General features: G+C 42.3%; 1 protein-coding gene across 3 annotated transcripts in view; it reads left to right on the top strand.

The window, feature by feature from the left end:
• Positions 1–27,145, top strand: part of nck1b (NCK adaptor protein 1b) — a 34,795-nt gene that overhangs the window by 2,094 nt on the left and 5,556 nt on the right. For 2 of the 3 annotated variants that reach the window (XM_037756556.1, XM_037756557.1), the window contains exons 2-4: positions 11,824–11,871; positions 12,732–12,972; positions 26,081–26,835. In XM_037756556.1, coding sequence (XP_037612484.1) covers positions 12,747–12,972; positions 26,081–26,835 — 981 coding nt within the window. In that variant the 5' untranslated portion in view covers positions 11,824–11,871; positions 12,732–12,746. Of the gene's footprint in view, positions 1–11,823; positions 11,872–12,731; positions 12,973–16,626; positions 16,782–26,080; positions 26,836–27,145 lie in introns of those variants that run through there. The other variant, XM_037756558.1, reaches the window with a different exon arrangement.

Here is a 27,145-nt window from a genome sequence, read left to right as displayed (position 1 = left end):
ACATATCTTGTTTTGGCTTAACATCTGTCCCAAACCCAAATATATTCAGAAATACGATCTGCATCTTCTAATTTACTGCATTCACTATGTCTTATTGTCTGTGTTTGTAATGTAACCAGTGCTCAAGTTAAAGTTGTTGTGCAGTGATTGGACCCAGTTTGGTCATGGAGGCAACATTAACTTATGATACTTGTGTTAAACTGCCAGTTAGCTGTGATTTTACACACATTATTGTAGTCAGTCTACCACCTCTTGTTTGCCTACTAATATGGCCATTGATTGATGCATTGGAATTAGGAATTGTTTATGTATTTTACTATTAATTGACTAATCATTTAGCCTGTACAATGTCCATCACAGTTTCACATAGTCCAAGGTGATGGCTTCAGATATCTTGTTTTGGTTTAACATCTGTCCCAAACCCAAATATATTCTGTTTACAATTAGGGATGCACCCATCTGACTTTTTCAGTCTCTATATACCGATAGCTGGGCATCTGCCGATACCTAGTAATGATCTGATACCAGTGCTAAATTTAATAAGCTGTGTGCCTCACTGTGTGGAAGTGACTGGGATCATTATTTTATGTTTAAGTCAAAACCAGGCTTGATTTAAACATTACTTACCCAACAAATTAATTTATTTTCCATTTATTATTAATATAATAAATCGTACACCAGTAACTTTGTAAAATAATCTTCAAAATTAACAGGAATTACAATTCAGGTGTAAACTAAACTAAAATCCCAGTATATAAATGTCTATAGTATATAAACATAGAATTGAATTGAATAGATCGGCTCCATTGTAACTAATATCCGATCCAGCTATATGAGTCAGTATCGGCCTGATATCTGATCCAGTATCGGTGCATCCCTATTTACAATCATATAAAAATCTTTGCATTGGAGAAGCTGGCACCAGAGAATGATTGGTGTGTTCTTACTTGATAAACTACTCTAATTATTTTCTGTCAATGTCAGCTCCAATTCAAAGACAGAAACCACATACTAGTAGGAACATGTCCGTTAACTTTCATCTACCCAGGGAGATCAGTAATCGGTAGCCAAATGTACTGTGTAAGTGAAACCATTTATGTTTCGGGGCAAAATGTTTGTTAATCACTCCCTCTGTTTATCTCCTAACATTGTTTCTACCTTACACAACCACAGCCAGACTAAATGTCATGCTTCAGCGGCACAATGGGCGATAAGGCTGTATAATTGTTGGCAAGCTCCGTGGCTTATGTTTGTGTGGGCCGTTACAAAACTTGTTCAACAGCACTGTGAAACAATCAGCAGATTAATAATATGGCTTGAGTATTTTATCTCGCAGATATTCATTTGGAGATATGTGGTTAGTTAGATCTGAATGATTTAAAGGGGCAGCATGTGTGTCTTTCCAAACTCCAATGTTTTTTTTTTCTGCAGATGCCGAATAGTATATCTAGGGGTGGGAGAAAAAATCGATTCAACTATGTATCACGATTTCTTTTTTACGATTTTGAAATAGATTTTTTTAATGCCAGAATCAATATATTTGCTTCATTTGAGTCTATGCGGAGGTAGAAAGAAGTTACCGCTTTTATTGTTGTAGTCTGAGTAACTCGACGTCATATCCGTAATTTGTGAGGGAAATGTCTTTTATTTGACTGATATATTTAACTTCAGGACATATCTGACTACATACATGCTGAAACTCTAACATTTTCACTCTATTAATTTAGATATTTTCCAAAAAGAAAATTTCCCTAGAAGTGTATGATTCAACTTTTTTCCATGGTCTAGTGTTAAAAAAAGTTAACAAATTGCAATAAATCGTAATATCAAATCGCAATACTTGTAGAATCGGCGCCCAAGTATCGTGATAGTATCGAATCGGGAGATAGATGTGTTGTCACAGTGCTAGCAGCTGCTGAATAATATAGTTACTGTCACACTGACAGACCTCTTCCCGGTCTCTTGTCAAGGTTTCAGGGAGGCGAGATGGGGAGAGGGACATTATGGTCTGCTCTGTTCTCAGTGGGAGTCAGTGGGAGGATAGGCCCAGTTTGCAGGGAGAAACATGGTGGAGTTACCAGCGTGATTTGCTCGAAGGCTGATATATTTCTCCTGAGCGTTGAAGCCAATTTGTGAGATGTGAAAATGGCTATTAGGAGACCCAGGGAGAACATTTGCGCCCCATCAGCTGCCAGGTCGTGAGCTCATGTCCGGGAATCGAGGACTCCCCCTGAACTAAAGCTTTCACTATTCAGCTATGCATGTTTGCAGTGATGTGGCCCTATTTACTTCATCTGCGTCCTATTTATAGCTCATGTGTTGACTCAGATACCCTCAAACAATGCCCTTGTTTGATGTTATGACAGTATGATCTGACGGACACGCAGCGATGAGCTCTTTTTCCTGCCCGTGCCTCTTTCTCGGTGCCTGCTTTGTGCTACCAGTGGCCTCAAGCAGCCAAATCTGTCCTCACAGCCTAGGGGAAAATACCAACTGTGCATTTTTGTGATAGCCAAAAAATCTAATGTGGCTGAAATTTTCCCTGGTCAAATGACAAGCTCAGAAATTCTAATGTATTAAGTGGCTTTGGGTTTCTATTGAAGTTGAGAAACTGGGTTTTTTTTCCCATCGTCTCTTCTCTTTTGTTATCTCCCTAATCTCAGTTATTGCATATATGCTCACTTCCATTTCCTCATTTTCTTTTGCAATTTCGTCTTTTTCTGTCTGACTTGTTTTCCTTTGACTACTCATGCATGTAGGAGTGTTTGAACAGTCAATAAGAACGGTACTTTCTATGTGTTGACCAAGGTCACCTGGTGGAAAAAGGAACTTAGCCTTTTGTTAGGTGCAACAAGGTGAAGAATGACAAGTGCTACTTTTTTTGACTAAGCAGACCCGAGAACATAACCTGTTCAGCTGTTAACGCTTTGCAAAGGCAAAGTCATAAAGCACTGCACAGTTAAGGGGTGTTTGGTGTGATGAAATGTGTCTCCTCACTTCTGTAAAAGTTTACAGCCTAGACTGTGTGCGGTTGAAATATTTGCTATCATTTCTCATTTGGAGTAAGTGATTTGACTTCCTCTCATGTAGGAGGAAAGACGTGTGCAGTTTCAGTGGTGTTTTTCTCTATTAGTTCATTATGGTTCGGGGTTTTCTTTCTGTGGGTTTGGCAGTGTGAAAATGAGGATGTGTGTACTTGCAAATGCGTCTCTCATTGTGATGACAGAATTCGTTGACAATGATGTCAAAATGTATTGTATTTCTTTTAAATTTCTTTATTACTGAAAGTTTACTTTTGAGGAACAGCTGCATTTTCACTGAAATGCACTGAAGCCTGTTTAGTCCGCCCACCCCTAGATATTTTATGCAAGTTTGTTGAACTAACAGTAGTTGTAGCTGGTCGGGTTTACTTCACTCCACCACAGTGTGTCCCCTGAGGACTTTGAATAAATGGTTGCCGTCATCAACATTGGTGGTTGCATGTGAAGAATCATTCAAGCCTTCAAATAAGCTAGTTCTTATTAGGGGTGAAAAACAAAATCAATTCACCTATATATTGCGATTTTTAAAATTGTTTACATTTTTTAAATCGATTATTATAATGCCAGAATTGATATATTTGTTTCATTTGAGTCTATGCGGAGGTAGAAAGAAATTACCGCTTCTATTGTTGTAGTCTGAGTAAGCATGAGTACATGCTGAATATCAAACAATTATACTGTATAAATTTTGATATTTTAGTAAAAGTCCCTAGAAGTGTATGATTCAACGTTTTCCCATGATCTGGTGTTAAAAAAGTTAACCAAAATCGCAATAAATTGTAATATCGAATCGCAATACATATCGTATCTGCACCCAAGTATTGTGATAGTATGGAATCAGGAGATGGGTGTTTCGTCCCAGTCCTATCAAAATGTGTGCCGGCTGTTTCTCAGTCCGGCAGCACAGAGTTGAGGATGTCTGTGGAAAGTGTTGTTTTTCTTGCCTCTCCTATCAAACATCTCGTTGATTCGTGCAGACCCCAGATTTTTTTTTGTGGCATCACCATGCAATCTGGAATGCCTCCCTCCCGCTCTCAAGATGCTCTCACAAGTTCCAACACGTGGCCCTCCCAGACATGTGTCCCAAGTGGCTTGTTTAGTCCTATTGTGACAGCGCCCTAGGGCTCATATTTGCCAGGATGTACGAAGACTAAGAGGAAGCCAGTGTATCCATTTCATCTCTCTGACACAGGCTGCCTGGGATTATTATTTTGCGGTTTACAAATGATCTGCTATTTTGACTGCAACAATAGCTTTTTTTCCAGAGGGCTGCTGTTGCAACGGGGTATACAACTACAGTACATTGCGTGGCCAGATTGTCTCTTTTACTGACTCCTTAATGCTACTAGTAGATTAAAGTAGCCTAACACCACACAAAACTAAACCGCAAACAGATTTATTGTACTGTAATACTTGATGTTAGGAATCCTCCTGCTTTGTAAACTTGGATTAGTCATTGGGAAATCCCCTGGAGCTCTCAGAGTCAGTGAGGTAACCTGAAGGTTTATTTTGCTGTTGCCTTGATCCAAGATTGCTTGGATGTGGCCATCATTGGACCTGGTAGCTATAAGCAAGCAGGCCACCCAGAACAACAACTGGCAACTCCAGCAACTAGCAGGGTGTGGATGCGGATGTGTAGGCTCTGCTGATGTAGGTGGGGTCTGAGGAAATAGATCCTTTCTTACATGGAGGTATTATGTTCTGGTGTGTATTTGCTTACAGAGAGGATGTGTTTCCGTGCTGGTAGGATGCTGCTAAGGCTATATAAAAGGCTATATAGACTACATAAAACTAATTTAGTGTGAATATTGGTAGGTAATATGCTGATATCATAACATGGCAAACTGACGCCCAACAGGCAACAACAGTTGTCAGTGTGTCAGTGTGCTGACTTGACTATGACTTGCCCCAAACTGCATGTGATTATCATAAAGTGGGCATGTCTGTAAAGGGGAGACTCGTGGGTACCCATAGAACCCATTTACATTCACATATCTGGAGGTCAGAGGTAAAGGGACCCCTTTGAAAATGGCCTTGGCGAAATTTAGTGTAAGTTTGGAGCGCTCTTTATCCTCCTTTTTAACAAGTTAGTATGACATGGATTCCAAGATAACAATGGATTCCTTAAGTTTTCTAGTTTCATATGATGCCAGGATCTTCACTCTAGCTTTAAAACTGAGATCGCTACAACCCAAAAATTGCAAGTTGCGTTAAATAAATTGGTGGTGTTAAAACAAATTTGAGTTAACGTGTTACAATCGTGTTAACTTTGAAAGCCCTGAATAATAGATAATGTATGAGTCTGGCTCATATGCAACTTATTTCTGCAAATACTAATGCAGTGGTCTTATTTCTAAATTTAGCCTGTTCTACAAAATATTTCCCACAAGCACTTTGGTTATGTAATTTGTTTTGTGGTGTATGGGTGCTTTGATCAGGCTTTTCAGGGCTGATACAGATCACTGATTTACTCTTGTGAAAATAATTTTTTTTTTTTTCTCTGAAGCTTCTGTGAAGCCACCACTTTTGTCTCATGTCATCCCTTTTTACGTTGCGTTGGTTTCACCGTTCCAAAATAAAGGACACAAAAAAAGGACATCTCGTCTTGTTTTCCAGCCACAAAAACGGCGGGTCGGTTCACCGGTGCCATCTCTCTGTGGGCTAGACGGTAACATCCAGCTTTGCGCCTTGAGAAGTGGAGAATATGAGGTTGTAATGAACGGGGAACTGAAAATGGGGAAGCGAAAACACTTTTCAGTTATGCTATGATTATTATTAAGTAATCATCAATATCTCTGTTATGTATTGGTACCCAATCTATCTTTGAATAAGGAATAGTCTGTGATTAAAGTTCAGTACTTGCAGCTCTAGAGTAATAGAGTTATTTATTTATATAATTTGGATGAGATTCCTTTAAGCTCCATAAATACTGTGCCTGTCTTTTTAAATAATTTGTCCGTACAGTATATCAAAGTGGCCGGGCTGAATTTTGCGTGAGACTTTTTCATTTTGTGGCTAAATTACTATACAACATATTTCAACCGGTGTCATTTGTATACGCTTCTCCCAGATTTGTTTTGAGCATAGAGTGAGGCCTTTTGATGTGAAGTTGGCCTAAAAGAAAGCTTGAAACTTTTGGTGTTGGTTGCTGCTATGAGAGTAAATCTCTGGCAATTCTCAAAGGACACGAACTGGTCTATTTTAGGCCATTCCCAACTGCTGAGTGTGATCCCGAGGGGTGGATAACCAACTGCTTTCACACAGTCATGAGCCTATATGCTTAGCGCAAAACACTAGAGGCCCCTCTGTCCCCCGCTGATACCGGAATAATACAGTTTTCCAATCATATTTTCTTCCAGTAACACCAGCGTTCGAGTTGAAAAGGGTCCTAAACTCTCTTAATTGAGGTACATTACACGCATCAATGCGGAGCGAAGATAAAGTCATCTGAACTCATCTAAACTCAGAGGTCAAGCCTGCACTGTGTCAGATTGCATCACTTTCCCATCATCCGGTCACCCTTGTGTCCACACTTCCTGTCTCACAGCTGGCCTGCCAAGTCTCCCATGACCCTTTGCTGCTATGCTTCTGTTTTGTTTTGAGAGAATCTAGGACAGCTGGGATGAGACGCAGTCTCATGGGTTTTAGTCGCCGTGGTTCGATGTGAAAAAGAGCACAAGTGTATATTCATCCCCCCCTTACCACCCCGTCGCCGTCCTGCACTGTCCGCGATCGTGAAGCCAGGCCTGCCCTGTGGCCAAAATGTGAGTTTTGGTGTAAGTTGGAGGAAGTGCGGCAGTGCCAGAGGGGGCTGAGTGAGCAGTGAGCATACAGAGCACATTCCAGAAGGCAGCGGAGGCTGTGATTTTAGCAGGCTGTCACAGGGATTAGGTTACTCTGTCTGCCTCTGTGAGCTCATGCTGTTGCTGTCTCAGTGCCTCAGCAATCCTGTCGAGTAGCGGTGCCATTTGCTCCCACAGCGGAGAGAGACAAGGATCCATAATTGTTCTCTTAGGCTTGTTTAGATTATACAGTATCCAGTTGTTGTGACTTCGTATTTACCAAGAGCCTCTGGTGTCTGGTAGATGAAGTCATTCACTGGAATCCAGGCTGAACACTAATTCTATTCTTGTTATTTCTTTCTTATGCATATCTCTAGTATTGTTTCCCCGTATCATGTATTACAACACGGGCCACTGGGTGTGCTCTTTGACTAGATCTTCACTTTTTTTTCCTGCAGAGATACAAGGGGTTGTGGCAGCAACTGTAGACTGCAGGATGTGGTCAATTTATGTCAGTGTTGTTTCATAGTAACATTGCAAATTTGCAGCGCTGTTTCTCTATTACACCACTCATGTGCAGTTGTTGTGGTTTGTGGTTTGCAGCGTACTAAAGCCTCTTTTAAATTTTATTGACTAGCAAAAAGGTATTTTCTGAACAACTAAGTAGTCGTCACTACCCCATTTCTTTTTAAATATTAAAGAAACCCGGATAGATTTAGATCAGTGGGCTTTCGCTGACGGGAAACAGTTGTGACCGGTGTTAGCACTCTTGAGAACATGAGTGGATGACTGATAGTAACACTGGCTGTCCTGTCACTGGCTCACAACTGCTGCTATGGCAGTAGATAAGCTGGGCCCACTCTATCAGCTTGGTATTTAGTAGTTAACAGTTAGGGCTTTAAGGGCAAATAGTTCAAAGCTTCATTTGAAGTGAGGATTTGCTATTTTCTCTGATTCAGAATTGAATGTTTTATTTGTTTTGTTTTAGACTGTTAATGGGACAAAACAAGCAATTTGAAGAGGTCACCTTCGGTTCTAGGAAATTGTGATGGATGTTTGTAGACTAAAGAGTGTTTTTATTTGTCAAAAGTATAATAATAAGCCAAATTCTGTGTTCCCGTACCATAGTAGTCAGTAGGTGGGCCACTCATGTGTCACGTGTTATGGGAGCTGTAGCGAAGTCAGCTGCTGATAAGATAGTGTGAATGCAAATGGAATGCTTTCTGCTGCTGCTGGTGGTGGTGAACCACTGGAAAGCTCTTATTGTGAAGCAGCCACAGGAAGTGCTACCTTAAACGGCATCATTTCGTCATTTTTTGTTCAGTTAAAAACAATATGTGGACATTATTTTGGTCCTTTTCTGTCAGCACATCAGTTTTGTATATTGCGAAGGAGGAATAGTAGAAGACGACGTAGCCACAGTTAGCTGGGAAAACCCTGAAGCCACCGGATTTGACCACCTGTCTACCATTCCATGTGGTCTGGTCGCCCTTGTTGACGACCACAGAGCTCGTGCTTACAGATCCTTTTTTTTGCTTTATGTCTGGTACCCAAGTTATTTTCAGAGTTGGAAATCACTATACAGTTACTCATTACAACATTGTGTTGCCTTTATGTATTTGTATGTGTTTTAACATGTGAAATTGTTTTTATGTGAAACTGCTTATGCTGCCATCTTGACCAGGACTCCCTGGAAGAAGAGATTTTGTATCTCAATGGGATCTGTTCAAGCTGTCAACAGCATTTTTTTAAAATGTTAAAGGGGACCTATTATGCTTATTATGCATACTTGTATTTTGGGTTTCTACTAGAACATGTTTACATAATTTAATGTTAAAAAAAATGCTTTATTCTTCTCATACTGGCTGTGCTGCAGCACCTCTTTTCACCCTCTGTCTGAAACGCTCTGTTTGAGCCCCCCCCCTCTCGAAAAGCCCAGTCTGCTCTGATTGGTCAGCCGGCCCACTGTTGTGATTGGTCAACCGAACCAAACTCTTCAGGCTCCGCTCCAGCTCCACTTGAACTGCCTTTGTTTGAGGGCGTGCCAAACTAGCTGCTAGGCAAAATGTTTTACTTGGTGACATCACCATGTTACGGAAGAAAAGGCAGGACTTCAGGGTGTTTCAGGCAGTTCAGGAAAAGTGTTTCTGTGGGGGAGAGTAACTCCCTCTGGCGTGGACTTTGGGCTTTGTAACTTTACAGACCTTTTACATGCTCAAAAAACTATATAACACACTAAAGGAAAGGGAAAAAGCATAATATGTCCTCTTTAAGTGACTCCACACTCAACTTGTATTGTCAGTGATCCTGCAATAGTGAGTTATTTACTCATTTTAGATGATAACTCTGACAATCAGACCTTTTTCATACTCCAAAAAATCTATAACACACTAAAGGAAAGGCAAAAAAGCATAATAGCTCCTCTTTAAAATGATTAAATAGGAGACAACATTGTAGATGCTGTTGTCATCAATCAAACTGACCTTATGACAGGAAGACAGCTCCGTTCTTGTTGTGTATTAGATCCCTCTGTGGTCTGTTTTCAGGATCATAAAAGGCTTCTCCAAGTCTGATTCTTGGATGTTTGCTTCAACAGTAAACATATGAAATTGTTTGATTTAAGAGAAGTATTGATTACGTATGAGAGTGAAAGCAAATGGAAACACAAAAACTGATCAGATTTTGGTCAGACGTGCTGACCTTCGCTCTGATTTAATGTTCACTGTGGGGCTGGTGATGGATTGGCTACCTGTTAATTCTGCCTGGCAGCAGGGTAAACGGAGAGCCCATGTGGATATGACACAATTTGAGAAGTTTGACCCGCCTGACCTCTGTGTTTAGTGCTTTGGAGTGGCGAGTGGCCTTGGCTCAGTCTGCAGCTGCGCGATTAGCTCAGAGCATCTGTCGCCCCAACTTTTTGATCCTCCCCTCACATCTGCACTATCGTAAGTCACTGCGGTGTCGATGTGCACTTAGTGCGCAGCCACCCTAGACGTGGGGGGTGACGGCAGTTTAAAGAAGTGTGCAGTGTGCTTTCTGAAAACGGGAGATAGCTGGGAAAGGGTTAGTCCTAAAATGGGACATAGCTGGGAAAGTCCTACATTGATGACTCTTTCATGCTCCGGCAGGGAAAGCAGAAAGTGGGGGGAAAAAAAGATAGTAAGGGAGGGATGTTGTAAATGGAGAAGGAGCACATATACACACACTTGTCAGCCTCTTTGGCCGACAGTTATCCAGCCCAGCCCAGGGAGTGGAGGGGTTGTTGCCTTTGTCTTGGTGAAAGAGGCAGCACTCGAGGAGAGTAAATCAGCTCTTTGTTTTTGTGTGCCGCTCCCTAACATGTCTCCCAGTGTTCATTAATTTCATTAGACATGGAAAAGGAGCAGGCAACAACATGCCATGAGATAAAACCACACTGTTTTTTAGTAAACAAAGTCAACAACACCCCACATGGGGGAAAAAATAGCCCAGACCACCACATTAGTCCCCCTTAAAACTTTGTTATATGAAATTCAGAGCCAGTTTGGGGTCTTTATTTTACACATTTTAGCTCTAGGCTCTTGTCACATCTCCAATGAAGAAAGGGGAATGAGTTGTCTGTCACCCAAGGTTCTGTTTTCTGAAATGATGATCCTCATCAACAGCTTGACTTTTTCTCCAGAAAAGCATGCATACGTATTTACTGTTTATTTTACTCCCCTCGGCTAATCATGCTGAAGGTTAGCTCGGCTCCTTATGTTTGCCTAAGATCAGGTTCTGGGCCTATCTCAAGGCCAGCTGCAGCTGAAGCCTAGACACCGCTGCTTCAAATAAAAACCGAGAGCCCTCGATCAATGAGGTCAGTGTCTGGTCCCTGAAGTCAGTCAGGGGGGGGTAAAGGTGAAACTCCATCCACTCCCATGACATCAGAGCAGCCGAGCGGCCGCTTCAATAGTGCCTCCTCACTCCTCCAACGCCGCGGTATTAGCCTAAGCATAGATGTGCTGATGGCTACAACGGGTCATAAGACCACTTGTTGTGAATGTGCTCATTGTTGAACACAAACACAGTACTTGCAAATCATAATTTTAAAATGCCCGGGGAACTTGAAAGACCTTGTGATAAGCAACATCGCAAACAAAGGAGCCATGCTTGTACTGTAATATGGTTCACATATTCACAGCACAGGCTGCACACGTAGGAATATTTATCGGCCTGTGCTAAATTTAAAGCAATATCCTACATCATTAGTGCTCAGCGAGAGCTTCACTCCCCTGACGTAGACTCACTGCTGACGCACAGCGCCCCTCTTCTTTACTTCCCTATTCCAGTTATCTCTGCCATCTTCCTGGCTCGCAGGTTCATGCTTGATGCCTCACACAATAGACAATCGTTGGACTGCTTCTGAGAGGAAATTATCCCCTCTGTGAATTTATAAAGAATGTGGATACTGAGAGATTGGCTCTCTGGCAGCTGTTAGTGTTGAAGACCGAAAAGAATAGTCATTTATATCTGTTATTTTAAGAGTACAATTGGTGGGGGGGAAATAATGTCTGAAGAGACTAAACTGTGGAAACGGTAGCTGGCATTTCTTCAGGAATCTGGTCTAGCTCTAGTATCTTCAGATAACACTGTCCTTAGCTTGGCATGCATGTACCATTTGTATTTACTTATTTGCACTGTCGTTATGTTATATATTGTATGTCTTACTGCAAATATTTGTACATATTTACTTATATTTCTCTACATATATTGTAGAATTATGTACATAATTTACATGTTACATACTCCTTTATTTTTATTTTCTTAAATTTCTTTATGTATATATATAAGAGCAACTGTAACCCCAGGGATCAATAAAGTATTTCTGATTAGTACAGTGCTACATGGACTGTGTGGCCCTCAAGTCACTCAAACAGAAATACAGATACAAGTTTTTTAGTATTATTAAGATCTCTCTGGGCACATTTTGAGAAGAGTCGATTTGTAATCCTCCTGCATTTTCTCTGTTCTTTTCTTAGGTCTACAGAGAAGTAGCCCTTGAAGTTCTCAGCTTTGATGCAGTACAGGTACAGCCGTCTTTATTCAAACACAGTTTCTAAATTTACTTTTGGTGTGTCTCTTCGCTAATCATTGTGTCTGGAGCAAATAGCACAGCTGGTGAATGAAATGTGTATGAAGACTGGGCAGATAGAGAGGAAACCGATTCTTTTGGTCCATAGATGAGATATGTCGGTTTCAGGGCTCTCGACTAACTTTTTTCGGAACTGTCCTGAAATACAACCTAAGACTTCCCGAAATGAATGCAGACCATCCCAAATTTAAAATCTTTATTTTCCTACATTATCATTAGTTAATCATTCAAATAGATCTTTAGCATAAATCGAACATCAAAAGTGTTTTTTTATTTGGTCATAAATTTATAATTTATCCAAAACTTTTTATTTTTAAAAGGGCTTTTTTTTAAAGTCTTTTATTTATAATTTGCATGTTTTTTTTATTTTGATGTTAACAATGCAGCTAAGTTAAATTAAAATATTTTGTATATGTAAAAAGTAGCATTTGGTCAAAAAATACGATTTTGCATATAGGCACCTAAAAAGTTAGAACCGGCCCTGCTAGCTGCGTGTCTTTAAAGTTGGAGGAGTTGCTGCACAAGATGCTCCTGTCACGGATGGAGAGATCTCACTTCAGCCTTATTACCCCGAGGGGACGAAGAGGACTAAGTAAATAAGTTAAGGTTAACATTAGTAACATGATTTGAGCTGTTACAGAGTTTTTTCTCTCACTGTAAATGCAAACGTTGGCTGGTGACTCGTTAGCGATGCGTTAACCTGCAGTCATTTTCATCGCCGTCCATTCTAATATAACAGGTATTTTTCTTTCAACTCTCGTCCCACTCTGACATCCGATTAATTTCCTCCTCCAGTGTACCGGGTGCAAGATGACGGAAGAGGTGATTGTCATCGCCAAGTTCGACTACATGGCCCAGCAGGACCAGGAGCTGGACATCAAGAAGAACGAGCGCCTCTGGCTCCTCGACGACTCCAAGTCCTGGTGGAGGGTTCGTAATGCCACCAACAAAACAGGCTTTGTGCCGTCCAACTATGTGGAGAGGAAAAACAGCGCCAGGAAAGCTTCTATTGTCAAGAATCTCAAAGACACACTCGGTAAAACACATTTGTATTTGTTTCGTCTTCTTTGCAAGTGTTGAATTCAGCTCGTGATAGTTTGATAAGCGCTGGCCAGAATTTGTGCTTAAGTTTACACTCTCCAAAGTCTGTTTACTTTTTATTTTAGGAGCTCACACGATTCCAGTAAACCTGTGTTTGCACTATAAACATTTATATATCTTCACATCTTTTTGATAGAGACTGACTCGCTTTGTGTTTCATACACAGTTGTTGTTCAGCCTAAATGGAGTAGCATCAGAGAGCATCTTTTATCTAGGCCAGCTCTACATCAGTTTGTTTTCGACCACATGGTTGTGGTATCTAATGTACCTTACTGTATACAGAAACAGCTTTCACAGGAAGGTGGTCGCAGGCTGATGTCTGGTTGGTTGAAATGCTGAGAGCTACTTTCTTCTCACAGCACACTTAGACTGAAGCTTTAGTGTCTGTTGGGGTGTCTATACTGTAGTCGTGTCTAATGTAATGTGGCGTCTTTCCATTTCATCTTGAAGCGTTTGCACAGGTAAGGCAGTTTTACATTTCTTTGATTACAAATGTTTTTTGGAGGTTCGAATTTTTTTGTTTCATAACTGTGGCACTAAAGAGAAAATGTTTTGTTCTACCTTGTCAAATCCATATATCTCCCGCCCTTTTATGATGATCAGAATTGATACGCCACAGGTGTCGTCTGCTCTGTCAACACTGCAGTAATATTTCTGGGCACTGCCATGTGCCAGGGGCCTTGTTCTGCCGTGAGCAAGCCAAATGTGACTGTGTATGTAAGCCAAGGTTACCATTTGTTTCAGCTTAATTCTCCTTGATGACAGGCATTCATGGTAATTTCGGATACACGCTTTGACCACTGGCATCCAGATAGCCTGGTATTGGTTTTGCCCATGATTTAGCGTTTTGCTCTTATTTCACTTATGTGTTGTACAAGATGTGAAGGTCTTGTCTTTAGTTGCTGATGCTTTTCACATTGAAATCTCATCAAGGCATCAGTGTCTCATTTAACACCGTGATGGGATGTGCGTCGGTGTTGTTCGACCATGTTTGTTTGGGCCGGATCTCACTAGATTGGGTTTAAGGTTGTACATCAGCATTTGCTACAGGAACTTAAAGGCACACTTAAACAGGCCTGTGTGATATTGACAGTAAATTGGGTTTTAATAAAAGGCTAGTTAGTTGTTTTTGTGATATTAATGCAGTGCTTCTTACTCATTATCAGTTGTAGTTTATTAATATGTTTGTGAAGCTGAAAGCCGAAGCCACGACCTGCTGTTTATGTGCCCATTTGACAAAAACATAACCACACACTACAAAAAGAGGTAGCCTTATCTCCTTTGCTCATTGATGTGGTGATGATGACGAACCCCTGCGTAGGGTGACCCCCTGCGAGGAAACCCGCGTGCCCAAAAGTGGCTTTTCCGTGCACAGAGAGACTGAAAGAATAGGGGGTGTTGTGGCTGATTACTTCTAACCAGAAGTGTGTCGTCAACTTGTAGCTGTATCGCATTCTGCAGCGTTTGCAAAACACTTTATCTGTTGGACATGTGAAGTGTGTCTTCCTGTTAGCTGCTGCACAGTGTGGTTTTTCTTTATAATGTATGTGCAAGTGTTGTGGTGAGAGGATACTGGTGACATCTAGGGCGCACTGTGTGCTGAAATATGCTGATGAAAAATAGTTTAAGAACAGGAAGAGACCTTTTTATATATATATATACAGCTCATATATATAGCTTTTGGTTTGTACAGTCATTTTCTTGATAACTAGAGATGACTCAATGTCCGTAACTTTGAGTATGTACCAATACCAATCCGATACTGTCTTTTTCCCTCTCTTAAACAACCACGTTAAATAAATTGAATAACTTTAGTTACTTTGCAGATTCAGGTTATTAATACAAAATATAATGAACTAATAAATGATGATGTATTATTATAGATTTAACTACCCAGCAATATATAAAGTCATTGACATGGCCTCCACATTTACCAGCTGCAATATTAAAGTGATGAACACTTTAATGCATCAATAATTAGAATACAATAATAATATATATATATTATTCTGCATAATGAGTACTTTTACTTTTGGTACTTTAAGTATATGTTGATGCTAATACTTCTGTACTTTTACTTTGAATGCAGGATTTTTACTTGTGGCTGGTATTTTACACTGTAGTATTACTACTTTTACTTAAGTAGAGATCTGAGTTTTTCTTCCATCTCTGTATGTTAATATTAGTTCATTGAAATATTAAAAGGGTTTCCTTTCACTCACATGTACACAATTTTCAGATACAGTTAATGCAGTGTAGTGCGTGCACTGTTTACCTCTTCATCATCTACTGCTGTCTGTCTGTCTGTCTGTCTGTCTGTCTGTCTGTAACGTAATGTTATGCAACGTGAGGTTTGTAAAATAAAATAAAACGGCAGCTACAATCATGAAGAAGACAAAACACTCTGCCATTTCTCCTCTTCTGTTCTCGCTGTAAGTCACTCAGCGCTGACCGTCAGACCCCCGCCGCACACCGAGTTGGTTTAGAGACCCGCTTTTACGTTGACAGTCGGCTCTGTAACCAACACTATCGCACGCTCACACACTCCTTTTTCTGTCGGGGCTTTTTATGACTGTTCTATTTGTTACTGTTTGACTCAAGCATATACTGTAGATTGTTTGACTGCCCAGTCAGTTTTGCCCTTAAATGTGTAGGTATATTTGTCTGTTATGTGTCCGGTGTGTATGCATGAGTGTGTGGGGGTATGTTTTGTCATGCACCACAGCCATGAGCCTCCCAACAACCTCCCACCTGTCACTACATCATTGATCAAATGACCTCAGGTGAACAGCTGCACGACACACACACACACACACAGGCCGAGGTCTCACTCACACATAAACCCAATAAAACACGAAACTAATGTAAAACACAAGTTAAGGCAAATCTGAGCCTCGTTAAACACTAATACAATCATAGAAAGCTTGTAAATACCTCACCTTCATTTGTCCTTTTTTATGATCTATAAGTAGATTTAAGACATTTTAACAAGACGTTTGTCGGCGCTTGTGTTTTTCTCGTCCATGTGTGGGAGAAGCAGCTTGATGACTACACTTTCATATGATATGTGGGAGGAAAAATGTATCTCTTTTCTTTTTTCTCTCTTTTTTTTTTTTTTTTTTTAAACAAGCCCGTTGCTGGGTGTGGAGTGGTGTCATCGTTTGAAAGAATGCACGAGGGTATGATCCGTCTGCGTATGGCTGTGTTTTCTGGTGCGTGTGTGTGTTTGAGGACTCATGTTTCCTGGGTTTGTTGTAAAGTTATGAGTGTGTCTCTACAAACAACTGCAGTCATATGACACTGAGCACTCACTGACTCACTCAGCTGTTGCAGCAGATCCTCACTGAGTGTATTTTTCGGATTGCCACCCTCTTAGAAACATCACTCTGCTGCTTAATGTTGATGAAACAGACCCTTCACTTCCCCTATATCTCCCTTCTTGTATCTCTTTTTCTTTCTCTGAGTCAGAGCTTCAACCCCCTCCCTCTCTTGCTTCTTCCCCTTTCCATGAGGCCTCTGTACTCTGCCTTCCAGAGCTAGACTGGAGGCCTCTCCATCCCGCTCTCTCATTGGCTGAGACCGACCACATGGTCACGGAGTGGGCCGCCCTGCTCCGCTATCCGCCCCAGCTCTCTGGGTGTTCACATGGAATAACTCTACAGCTGCAGTGGGAAGAGAGCAGGGGCCGGGAAAGAGAGAGCGAGCCCAAAATGGACATGGCTAACCTATTCAAACATTTCTTTCGTGAGTTTTTTTTTTGTTTGTTTTGTTTAACTTTCCTCGTCTTCTGTTTGCTTGTCTTTACAAGTGGTGTTTGAGAGCTTTTGTCTGAACTTTGAGCGGTTCCTTTTTCTCTGTCCAGGAGCGGTTGTCAGGCTTTTTTCTTCTTCTTTCATCATTACCCTTTCTGATTTTTCTCTGTGGTTGTTTGGGCTTCAGGTCAGCCAAATGAATGTGTCATATTTAGAGCAGGCGGTGGAAAGTGATTTCTGTGCTAACATGTTGTGCTGGCAGAGAGAAGGGGTGTCCTAACAGCTTTTTTAGAGGCTGTGTCTGTGTGCGAGCGGCTGCAGAGACTGGGTGGATATGCTTTTGAGAAGCCGTCTTGCTGAGTCGAAGCCTGTAATTGCCTCAGCGATCCTTCTCTGTCTCTTTTCTTTTAAACACACACACACAGTAATCCTACTCCATTTTTCTAGCGTTTGTCCTAGTGAGTGGGCTGCAACTCGGCGGATTACATTATCATGCTTGAAGACCCCCTCTCCACCCTGTTTAGGAATATCTCAAGACATAGCCAAAGTCTGTTTTCTTTTATGCTAGCCTCAGGGCGAGCTCATTTCTGGGAGGGTCCCCCCCCCCACACACCCTTTACCCCGTCCACCCCACCGCCAGTCATGAGCTACAGTTGAAGGGACGCGGGGTGCTCGTGTAGAACACTGTAGTCATTGTACTGAGAAGAGCGAGGGGTCTCCGCTGATTGATGGGACCCGAGCTCCCATCTCCCGCACCTCGCCCGGTTATCAGAGGAATGTCATTTACAGCCACGCTGACACACTTTTTCAAAAGGCGCTGGCGCACACCCATGCTGTAATCTCACCTTGTAACTGTTGAGTGGTATCTCCTGTCTCTGCCCATCTCCCCTACTTGTGTGTGCTGCTTGTAAAGAATCCAGAGAGTGTAAAGGGCTGAGAGGGAACACAGAGATGAGCTAACAAACCCTTTTGCTTGTGTAAACTGAGAGCTGTAGTCTCCTCTCTCTCTCTCTCTCGTTCCCCTCCCTCTGTTTTCCTGTTTCTCAGCCTCCCCAGCGAGCGGAAACTCTAATTTGAGCCACATTTCTCCCTGAGCGTTGGAGGAGTGCGGACCAGAGAGGAAGTTAGAAGGAAGTTGAATCATTGTGCGGGGTCTTGTCTGTTTGACTTTCTGGCAGTCACCCATCCCTCACTCCCTCTTTCCAACTCCCGCTTCTTTTCTCCCAAACTGCCGTTCACTGCTCCCCAGACCAGCAAAGCAAAAGACATAATCATAATTAAGAGATTGGCTGGAGTGTTGTCAACGTCACTTAGGCCTTAAGATGTTTTTCTCTCATGAAGCTGTCCACTCATCTTTGTTTTCCTGTGTCTTCTGCCATTAAGAGTTGCTTAACAGGAAGTGAGCAGTGGTTTGGGCTTGCTGAAGACTATGAAGCGCTGTAAACAAGAGAGCAGTGGAAACGTCTACAGCCCAGCTCTCCTCGTCTATTGAGCCTAATGGTTGACTAATGGATTAGTCGATCGACAGAATATTAATCAGCAACTATTTTGATAATAGAATAATCATTTGTTGGTTCTAGCTGTTCAAATGTGAGGATTTGATGCTGTTTTCTGTTGTATATAATAGTAAACTTTGGGTTTTGGAATGTTTGTTGTACAAAACAAGACATTTGAAGACGTCACCTTGGGTCGTGGGGAATTCTAAAAGACACTTTTCACAATTTTGACATTTTATAGACAAAACAATTCATAGATTAATCAAGAAAATTATCACTAGATTAATAATCAATAATAAAATTGACCATTAGTTGCAGCCTCAGTACAGAATGTCAGTAAATAGCAAACAACGTCCATCACAAGTTCCCAAAATGTCTTGTTTTGTCCAAGCAACAGTCCAAAACAGTCCAGAGATATTCGGTTTACTATCATAAATTAACGAGAGAACCAGAAAATATTCCCACTTGACAAGCTGGAACCAGTCAATTTTTGCCATTTTGCTAAAAAAAGAAACAGCTTTTAATCGATTTATCAAATAATTGTAGATTCATTTTCGGCTTTGTTTCAGCCCTGACGCTTATTTCCTGATTTCTGAATGGTTTGGGTGGTTGCCTGAGAGTAATAACCTCCTGTTAAGAGCTGAATTAGGTTGTGTTGGGTTTGGCACTATTTATCCCGTCATTGTTTTAAGTCCATGGCATGAGTATAGCTCGTTATTGAGCCTCAATACTTTTCTGTTATTGAATGAAATGTAGCACCGCAAAATGTCAGGAAGTGAAAGCTGGCATTGTGGATCTGGTCAGTTTTGTAGTCTTGTTTACTTCTTTTTTTGATGGGTTAAATCAAAGTTTGCCATGTCTGGCTTGTCTTTAGACAATATTTAAAAACTCTGGCTTCTTTAGAGAAATGGTTTTGTAGTAAAAACACATCAATACATGTTAAAGTTAAGTGTCATGTTGGCCCATGTATCATCCCTACTAGTCATTAGACGGATCTGTGAAGGGGCCACAAAGGCTAATGCTTATCTTTATCGGTGCGCTTCCTTGCAGTGGCCCCTGCTTCCCACAAATAGATGTTATTTTTCATTATTCAGTGCAGTAGAACAATCAGTGTCATGACATCTGTTTCTTCACCGGTGTAGCAAAATGATAGTCATACAAAGTTAAGGAAATCTTTTTGTATTGGTACGGAAGTGAGGGCAACCTAAGGTATTATATTCTTTAAATCTGGGTCACCAGAGTAGAGGTTAAAAAAAAAGAAAATAGGTCAAGTGAATATAAGTTTGAGAGTGACGTTTTTACAGATGTTGCTGCGGTGATGCAAAGGTACACAATAGCCAGACTTGATTGTACAACTAGTAGGATTTCAGAAAGACAGTTAATAAATACAACCACCTTGTTTTACTCTCAGGAAGGGTTCTACTTGGCAAAGCCCCCGACCGTAATGCTGCTCCGTCCAGAGCTGTAAAAACCAAATGGGAGCTCCATCCCTCCCTCTGCTCCATCACAGAGACTCACGGCCGCCTTGCTTTTGATGTCTCCGACGGCTGAAGTTGAAAGAGCTTTGCATGTTTCCTGTGCAGCTATCAGTCAGCCATGTTAGCAGCCTCGATTGAAGCTGTAGTCTTAAAAGGGCACCCCAAACCATCCCCATTGAAGAGTACGCCAAAACTCGCTCTTGTGTGCGCTCCCTTTAGTTAGCTTGACTCACTCTTTTCTGACTGCACACGGTGTCATTACATTTAATGTGTAAGTCTCATACCAGACCATATGGCTGAGGGTTGCTGCGTTGCGTAGCATCTCTGTTGAATGCGAGTGACACATGTTGTCGGAGTTTAAATTGCCATGGACACACAGGAGATAGACATTAGGATGTGATAGGGGCTTTTATGTGTTGTACTTATCTGATTACCAGCAAATTTAAAACGCTTTTAGCTCTAACATATTTCATTTTGTGAGCATTTCACTGCTGCTGACCCAGTGATCATGTTCTGTTGAAGTCCGGGGATGTTCAGACACTGTCAGACAGCCTGACGCGGGGTGTTGTCGTCCACAGAGGAAGAGCCCTGGAATGGAGGGAAGCCGAGAGGTCGAAAGGGCCCTGGCAGACAATGGCCAGCCAGCCAGCGTAGGGAGGCCAGAGTTAAAAAACAAAACTACTTCCTGTCTGTCACTTGGTTAGCCAAACAAGCACCCCGCCACTTTCTTCTCCTCCTGCTGCTTCACCTCATCTGTAAACAAAAAAGTGAAGTTTTCGGAGTGGTTCTAACATATGAGTGTTAAAGTCTGTTGTCATTGTTGCGCAGTGATTTAGTGCCATCTGACGCAACATGACTTCCTTCCTCCGCATCATTCTCTCTGGAAATGCACAGGAAAAAGCATCTGACGTAGAAACAGAAAAGTTTCCAGTACACGGTTTCTTTTCTCTTTCTCTTGAAGACCTGTCCCAAGCAGTAGCAGAGCAGTAGCAGAGCAGTAGCAGAGTAGTGGCATGGCTTGTGGGTTTCGGGGGAAGCGCTCAGCTACCACATCTGCAAAGTTCATGCAGTTGGCAGTATTGAGGGTTGACTTCAGGTGGAGAGATGAAGTTTGGGCACTGAGAGGAGGACTGTGCTTTCCTCGGGGTTGTTTTATGTTTTGTTTTGTTGTTGTGCGGGACCCTTTACATGATACAGTATTTGGGCAGAAAATCATCACATTCTATTAGTTATTGAATAACTATTTACTGTTTGATAAATTCTCTTCGTCCTCACATGGCTGGCAGGTCTGGACAGTACTGTGAACTGTCCCATAATTAAAGATTCACAGCTTCAGACAGGACTCATAGTTGTTGTGACGGACACATCGTTGGTTGTTATTAGGACTGAAGTGCTTGACCTCAGACTGCTCAGTCATTGTAACCGTAACTTGTATACCATATGCAAGGTTTTGGGTAGCCTAGACTTGAGCATGTACATCCAAATGAAGAAGGAAACCATATATACGCTAATATTACATTATAAATATTGCACTAAATTCAGCTAGTTCTTTCTATTAATGTTAAGATGATAGTTTTCTGTCCCCGACTAGTCTTAAGTTGTTTTTTAATTAGACACATAGTTTTTCTCCATGCTTCTTTTGATATAGTTTGGCATTTTTACTCTCATTACTCTGTGTGCTTTGCTCCCCATACACCAGATAACTCCTCCTCTCTTCTTGTTTGCAGTCAAATTAGTTTCCCACAAACATTCAGCCTCTGCCAGAAAGCCCACTGGACATGCCTGGTAGAGGTCAACATATTTAAAGGTCCAAAGATCAGCTTCATTAAACTCACAAACCTTTTGGGCTGTAGTCAACCAAAGAACATCTTGCACTAAATCACACAACTAAATCAGCCAAAGTGCACGGAGTGTGCTCTACCTGGTAGCCTACATGATTTATAAATAAACATAAAATAGATATTTGTTGTGGGGTTGGGTGATAGGTAAAGATTTTCCAACCGGCAGTTGACCCTTCGTTACGTCCCGTCCCTTGAACGCATCATCCAGCTTCGGCCAGGGTCCGAAAGCTCCATAGACTGTAATGCAATCGTTTCAGATTTTCTTAATTTTCAGGCTGGTTTTGTGGATTTCGAGCTGGTCATGGTTTAACGTTGTGCCGGGGGCACGTGTAATAGTGATACTCGTAACCTGGAGAGGTTGGAAGGAGATATAGGTTTCCAAAACATTATGTTTCAACGTAAAAACCTTTGGAGTAACATTAGCAGAGTGCATAGCACGTCATTAACTAGTATTAGCACTATGCTACGGCAGCAGCTGAAGGTGTACTTGATGTATACAGATGCTTCTTTTGCTTTGTAATGATTCTAACAGTGCATAAAGACCTACATGGCTTTACAGGAACAGTGTTACTGAATTTGATTGTCTTCGGTCTCCATCGCCAGGTGATGTGGTGGTTCACTTCTACACTGTGATCTGTAGGCTTTAGCTTCTATCTTTATCTTTCTAACCTGTTTTTGCTGCTGAATCAGTTTCACATCCTGATATATCCTCCAAACACATATTGTAGATCCTTCTGTCTGCTTCTCTCTGAAATCGCTATTTTGTTTTTCCCAAAAATTAGATAATATTTATGCAGGGAGTGCTGTTAGTGACCGTGTGGGCTCTATGGTAGAGTGGCAGCGTGGGCAGGGCTTAGCGAAGGGTCAATTGCTGATATATTCACGCAGGTGTGTGTGTGTGTGTGTATGTACGTGCGGCGTACCCACCTCCCACTCCTGAAGGTGTCAGTCCTACAATCAAAATCGGTTGTTGCCAGTTGCTCTAAAGCCAAAGTTCTACCTTCTGTGTCTGCGACGGATCCGTGTAACGTAAATTCATAATCAGAACTACTATGCGTCCGTGGTGTCCACAACGCTCCATGTACTCATCCGTTCAGGAGTATAAATGAGCCTTAAGCAGTACCATGCTGTGTCTGTGTGTGTGTGGTGTGAAAGCCTGGTAAGATAAGAGCGTCTGCTAACTTGTAAAAGGAATCACAAACTCACAGTTGTCCTTCGCTGCCACAGGAGTGAATTAACCCACAGCAGCAGGACAGATGGGCCCTCAGAGGAGCAGATGCCCTCAATAACCCCTCATTTTCTCTCCGCATCATCCACCTCTTGCTGCACTGGCAAATCATAACTTCCCTTTTATTACCTCGGCTCAGATTGACCATGTAGTCTAATGCAGTGGTCCTGAGCTCTGTGCTTTTTTAATGCAAAGTGTTCGTGTGAGTGTAGCAGGAAGCAGCAAATAAAATCCGTGACAGGGACGCTGATAAGGGCTGTGTTACCTGGCCAGAGAGATAAAATATAAGCTCTCAGTTGTCTCCGTTCTCAGCTGGAGCTAAAAGATAGTTTATTTATGCACGGTTGACCCCTAACCTTTGTTTGGAGCTAACTAGGTCATTTCCAACTGTGCACCGAGCACATCCTGGGGCTCGCACCTGCACGAACATGTTCTTCTTCCTAAACATGTGATATTGTAGCTGTAGATTCTGTATCATTGAAGAGGAGCGAGCCGTTTGTGTTGATAATCCAGGTTTTGTGGCCTTCTCTAAATTGGCTATTTCATCTTTATGAATGTTTTGTTCTCGTCCTTTTTGCAGTTCTCTCTTTTGAGTTATTAAGACTGCTCGGCGGCGTAAGTAGACCTAACCTCCACGTACAGACATCAGCTCTTAACACCCTGCCTGGAGTCTGTAGTTATCTACAGTGGTGTGACTAATAACAGGGTCTACCTGGAAGCAATTTGACGTTGGACTCTCAGCACTACCATGAAATTTGTCTGCACCCCTTGAGTCACGGACACTCTTCAGTACCAGTTTATCTGCGGTAAAGCAGATTCAGTATGGCGTTGTGACAAATTAGTCACGTTCCTTCGCTCAGAAAACAAACACACACGCCATCCTCCCAAGCGCTGTCCCGGAGACTACACCCTACCTTCCTATATAATTTCACCCAGCTGACTTTTGATTATGCAAGCAATGGCCTTGCAAACGTAATCAGAAATAGAGTCACTACTTTGCTTTTGCTCTCTGTGTCTGGTATTAATGTCTGTCTCTGCTTTGGTCTGGTTTGCCTACATCATCAGTTGGGCTGTAGATCTGTAATGATAACAGTAATGTTATATTAGCTTTGCAAGAACTGCTAGCTGTTAGACGGTGCTGCGTTGGCGCTTTCGCCATTTTTGTACTGAAAAAGCCAATGAGTCTATAGCCATGAATGTATAAAGATACGCCTGTTAATCAGAGGATCTTTTTTTTTTTTTTAGGTAAATCAACTTCCCAGTATGAACACTTAAATATCCCTCATTTAAATCGCTTTTAATGTCTTAAAAGTTGTAAAATAGCCGAATCCAGAGTCATTTTCCTCGGCATAATGAATGTGCATCAGACCCATAGGACTGCACCGCCCTGTGTGCTCATGACATCCGGTTCTGCCAGCTTCCTGTTAGCTGTATGCGGCTGTAATAATGGATATATTGGCTGTAATTCATCACTTTTATTATTTTAATAATACACCCATGGGCTGTATGCTGTAAGCCTGTACAGCAGCAGGCTGTGGTGGATGTATTAAGGTTATACATCCATGGTCTGCGGTCTATTGGACATCGATTTTGGAGATCCTTGACTTCTAAAAGTTTGAGTTTGCTCTTAAAATCTGTGTGCTGGATTTTTTCTAATTTCCATTTATGTCCATCGCTCACTTTATGCTCCTCTGGGACATGGCCGAGCAAAATAGTTTAAGAAATAAGTAAATAGTTATAATATAGTATGCATATTTATAATATTTGTATTGTTCAACGCAGGCCATTTCGTTAGAGACATTAAAATCATGACAATAGAATAGAAATAATTTTGTTTTACTTTTGTGCGGCATTTTGTAGGCAGATTTCTTACTTGTAGTCTCTTTCAGTCCAAAATAGCGGAAGCGTAACTCTGCAGCTGGGTGCTGACGTTGCAATGGAATGATCAATTGACTTCCACTTCTTAGCAATATATGTTCTTTGATGTAGCTGTGAGTATTAGAGCTGCTTTCTTGTATCTTGGAAAGTCGGAAGACTGTGTGATCTTGCCACTGCATCCACTGCTATAGCTATGTGTTTCATACAACTGTTAGCTCGTCAGACTGCCAAGTGGAAATTCTTGTCCAGTAAGACGATGACCACAGGCCTTGCCAAAGCTCGGCCTCTGGGCTCCGTAGCCCAGGGAAAGGCTAAAGGGCTCGGTAATCCCCCTTCTGTTAGCCTCTGGGCTGTTTAGAGACGCCAAGAGGTCCACTGCATGTACAGTATGATCAAATTCACCCCGTGTGACTGGCTGGCGTTTAGCCCGCAAACCGAAAGGAAAAGCGCGTTCTCCGCTAGACCTCAGTTGATAAAGTCTTGATAAATATGCCCTTTTAATCATCCCCTCTCTACACTGAAGTCAAATAGTCGGCTCAGTGGGGTGCTTAGAGCGTGATGGGTTTTGGGAAGAATGGCGGGAGTGGAGAGTCTGTGTGGACAGAGGGGAAGAAAGGAGAGCTAGAAGCTAGAGAGCGCTGGCAGAAGTGGGACAGAGTTTGGTATCCAGCTGCTGTGCAAGCAAGGCCGCAGGTGTCAGAGCGGCCGAGGTGATTAGCGCAATGTGATTAGCAACAATGAAATGTGACTGAGCCTTTTTTGCTTACAGTGTTCAAGGCTAAATGTGGTTTGCAGTTCAGTTTATCTAGCAGTACTTTGATAAACTACTGTACATTTTTTAGTTTCCACAGGATTTGTAGGCCCTTGCCAAAACAAGTTTTCATCCCACTCACAACCACACCAGCGTTGCTTTTTTGTTTCCTCAGCACCTAGGCCTAATCTCCAAGAATGTATCTGGATTTGGAGTGTGGGGGGTTAGGCCACAGAAAATGTGGAAAAGGAAAGATTTGAGCCTCCCTCCCTGTATTTCAGCACAACCCCTAATGCTTATTATCGCTGCCTGGTATTTGTCTGGGATTTTTTTTACTCCTCCCTTAAGTTTTCAGAGGTGTTTTTTAATGGATGTGTGTGTGTGTGGTGTTTGTTTTCTGTTGAGACTTGTTCCACATCAGTGGAAAGGTGTGAAAAAGTGAATTCCAGGGACTTGCTTTTTTAGTAAAATGGTGACTTTTAATTTGCACAAAAAGACCTAAAGGCATGTGTGCCTTCTACTTAAGTGTGTGACCTAATTCACTGGACTTAACATCAGTGTAGATGATGAGGTTTCCTCTGTAAACTCTAAGCACCTTTCCTTGATTGTTTTTCTCTAGGAATTGGGAAGGTGAAGAGCAGAAAGGGGGGGATGAGAGACACAGCCTCCAACGCAGACACGGACATGTACGCAGATAATGGCGAGCGGCTGTACGACCTCAACCTGCCCGCGCTGGTGAAGTTCAGCTACACAGCGGAGCGCGAGGACGAGCTGTCTCTGGTTAAAGGCACGCGGGTGGTGGTGATGGAGAAGTGCAGCGACGGCTGGTGGCGTGGCAGCTACAGCGGACGGTCTGGCTGGTTTCCGTCCAACTACGTGACGGAGGACATGGATGGGACGGCGGGGGGAGGAGGCATGGGTGGACTCGGAGACACGGCCGGATCGCTAACGGAGAAGCTGACGGCCGTGATGAACAGCACCACGAACGGGAACAGGGTGCTGCACACGGTCCAGGCGCTCTACCCTTTCAGCTCGGGCAACGACGAGGAGCTGAACTTTGAGAAGGGCGAGGTGATGGAGGTCGTGGAGAAGCCCGAGAACGACCCGGAGTGGTGGAAGTGTCGCAAAGCGGACGGACAGCTGGGCTTGGTGCCTAAAAATTATGTCACTGTGCTGGACTCCACCTCCCATAAACCCGGCGCGGGGCCTGCCGGGCCGCCCACACCTGACTGTGACTACATCTCGCCCTCGACCATCGGGCGCTTCGCGGGGAAGGAGTGGTACTACGGAAAGGTGACACGCCACCAGGCGGAGGTGGCCCTCAACCAGAGAGGCGTAGAGGGAGACTTCCTCATCCGAGACAGCGAGTCATCGGTCAGTAGCCTACACCTGCTTACCAAACCGATGTGTTGAACAGGATAGTCTGGGTGTTTTGAAGTAGACTTGTATGAGGTACTTCTCCATAGTAGGTGTTTTACTCACGGTGTGCCACCATGCATTAAGAAACAGACAGGAGCATCAACACTGGAGCAATGTAATACAATGCTGTGGATGGGGATGGCAGAAAAATTTATTTTAGCCATTTAAAAGAAAGGCTCACCTAAAAAAAAAAAAAAAAAAAAAAAATCAGCTTAAGTGTACGCTATATTTAGAATATTTTCACCGCCTTCCCTTGCCGTCAAAC

This window comes from Sebastes umbrosus, chromosome 21 (genome assembly GCF_015220745.1).
Source record: "Sebastes umbrosus isolate fSebUmb1 chromosome 21, fSebUmb1.pri, whole genome shotgun sequence".
Classification (NCBI taxonomy): domain Eukaryota; kingdom Metazoa; phylum Chordata; class Actinopteri; order Perciformes; family Sebastidae; genus Sebastes; species Sebastes umbrosus.
The sequence above is the reverse complement of the archived record's forward strand: the minus strand, read 5'-3'. Positions and strand labels throughout refer to the sequence as shown.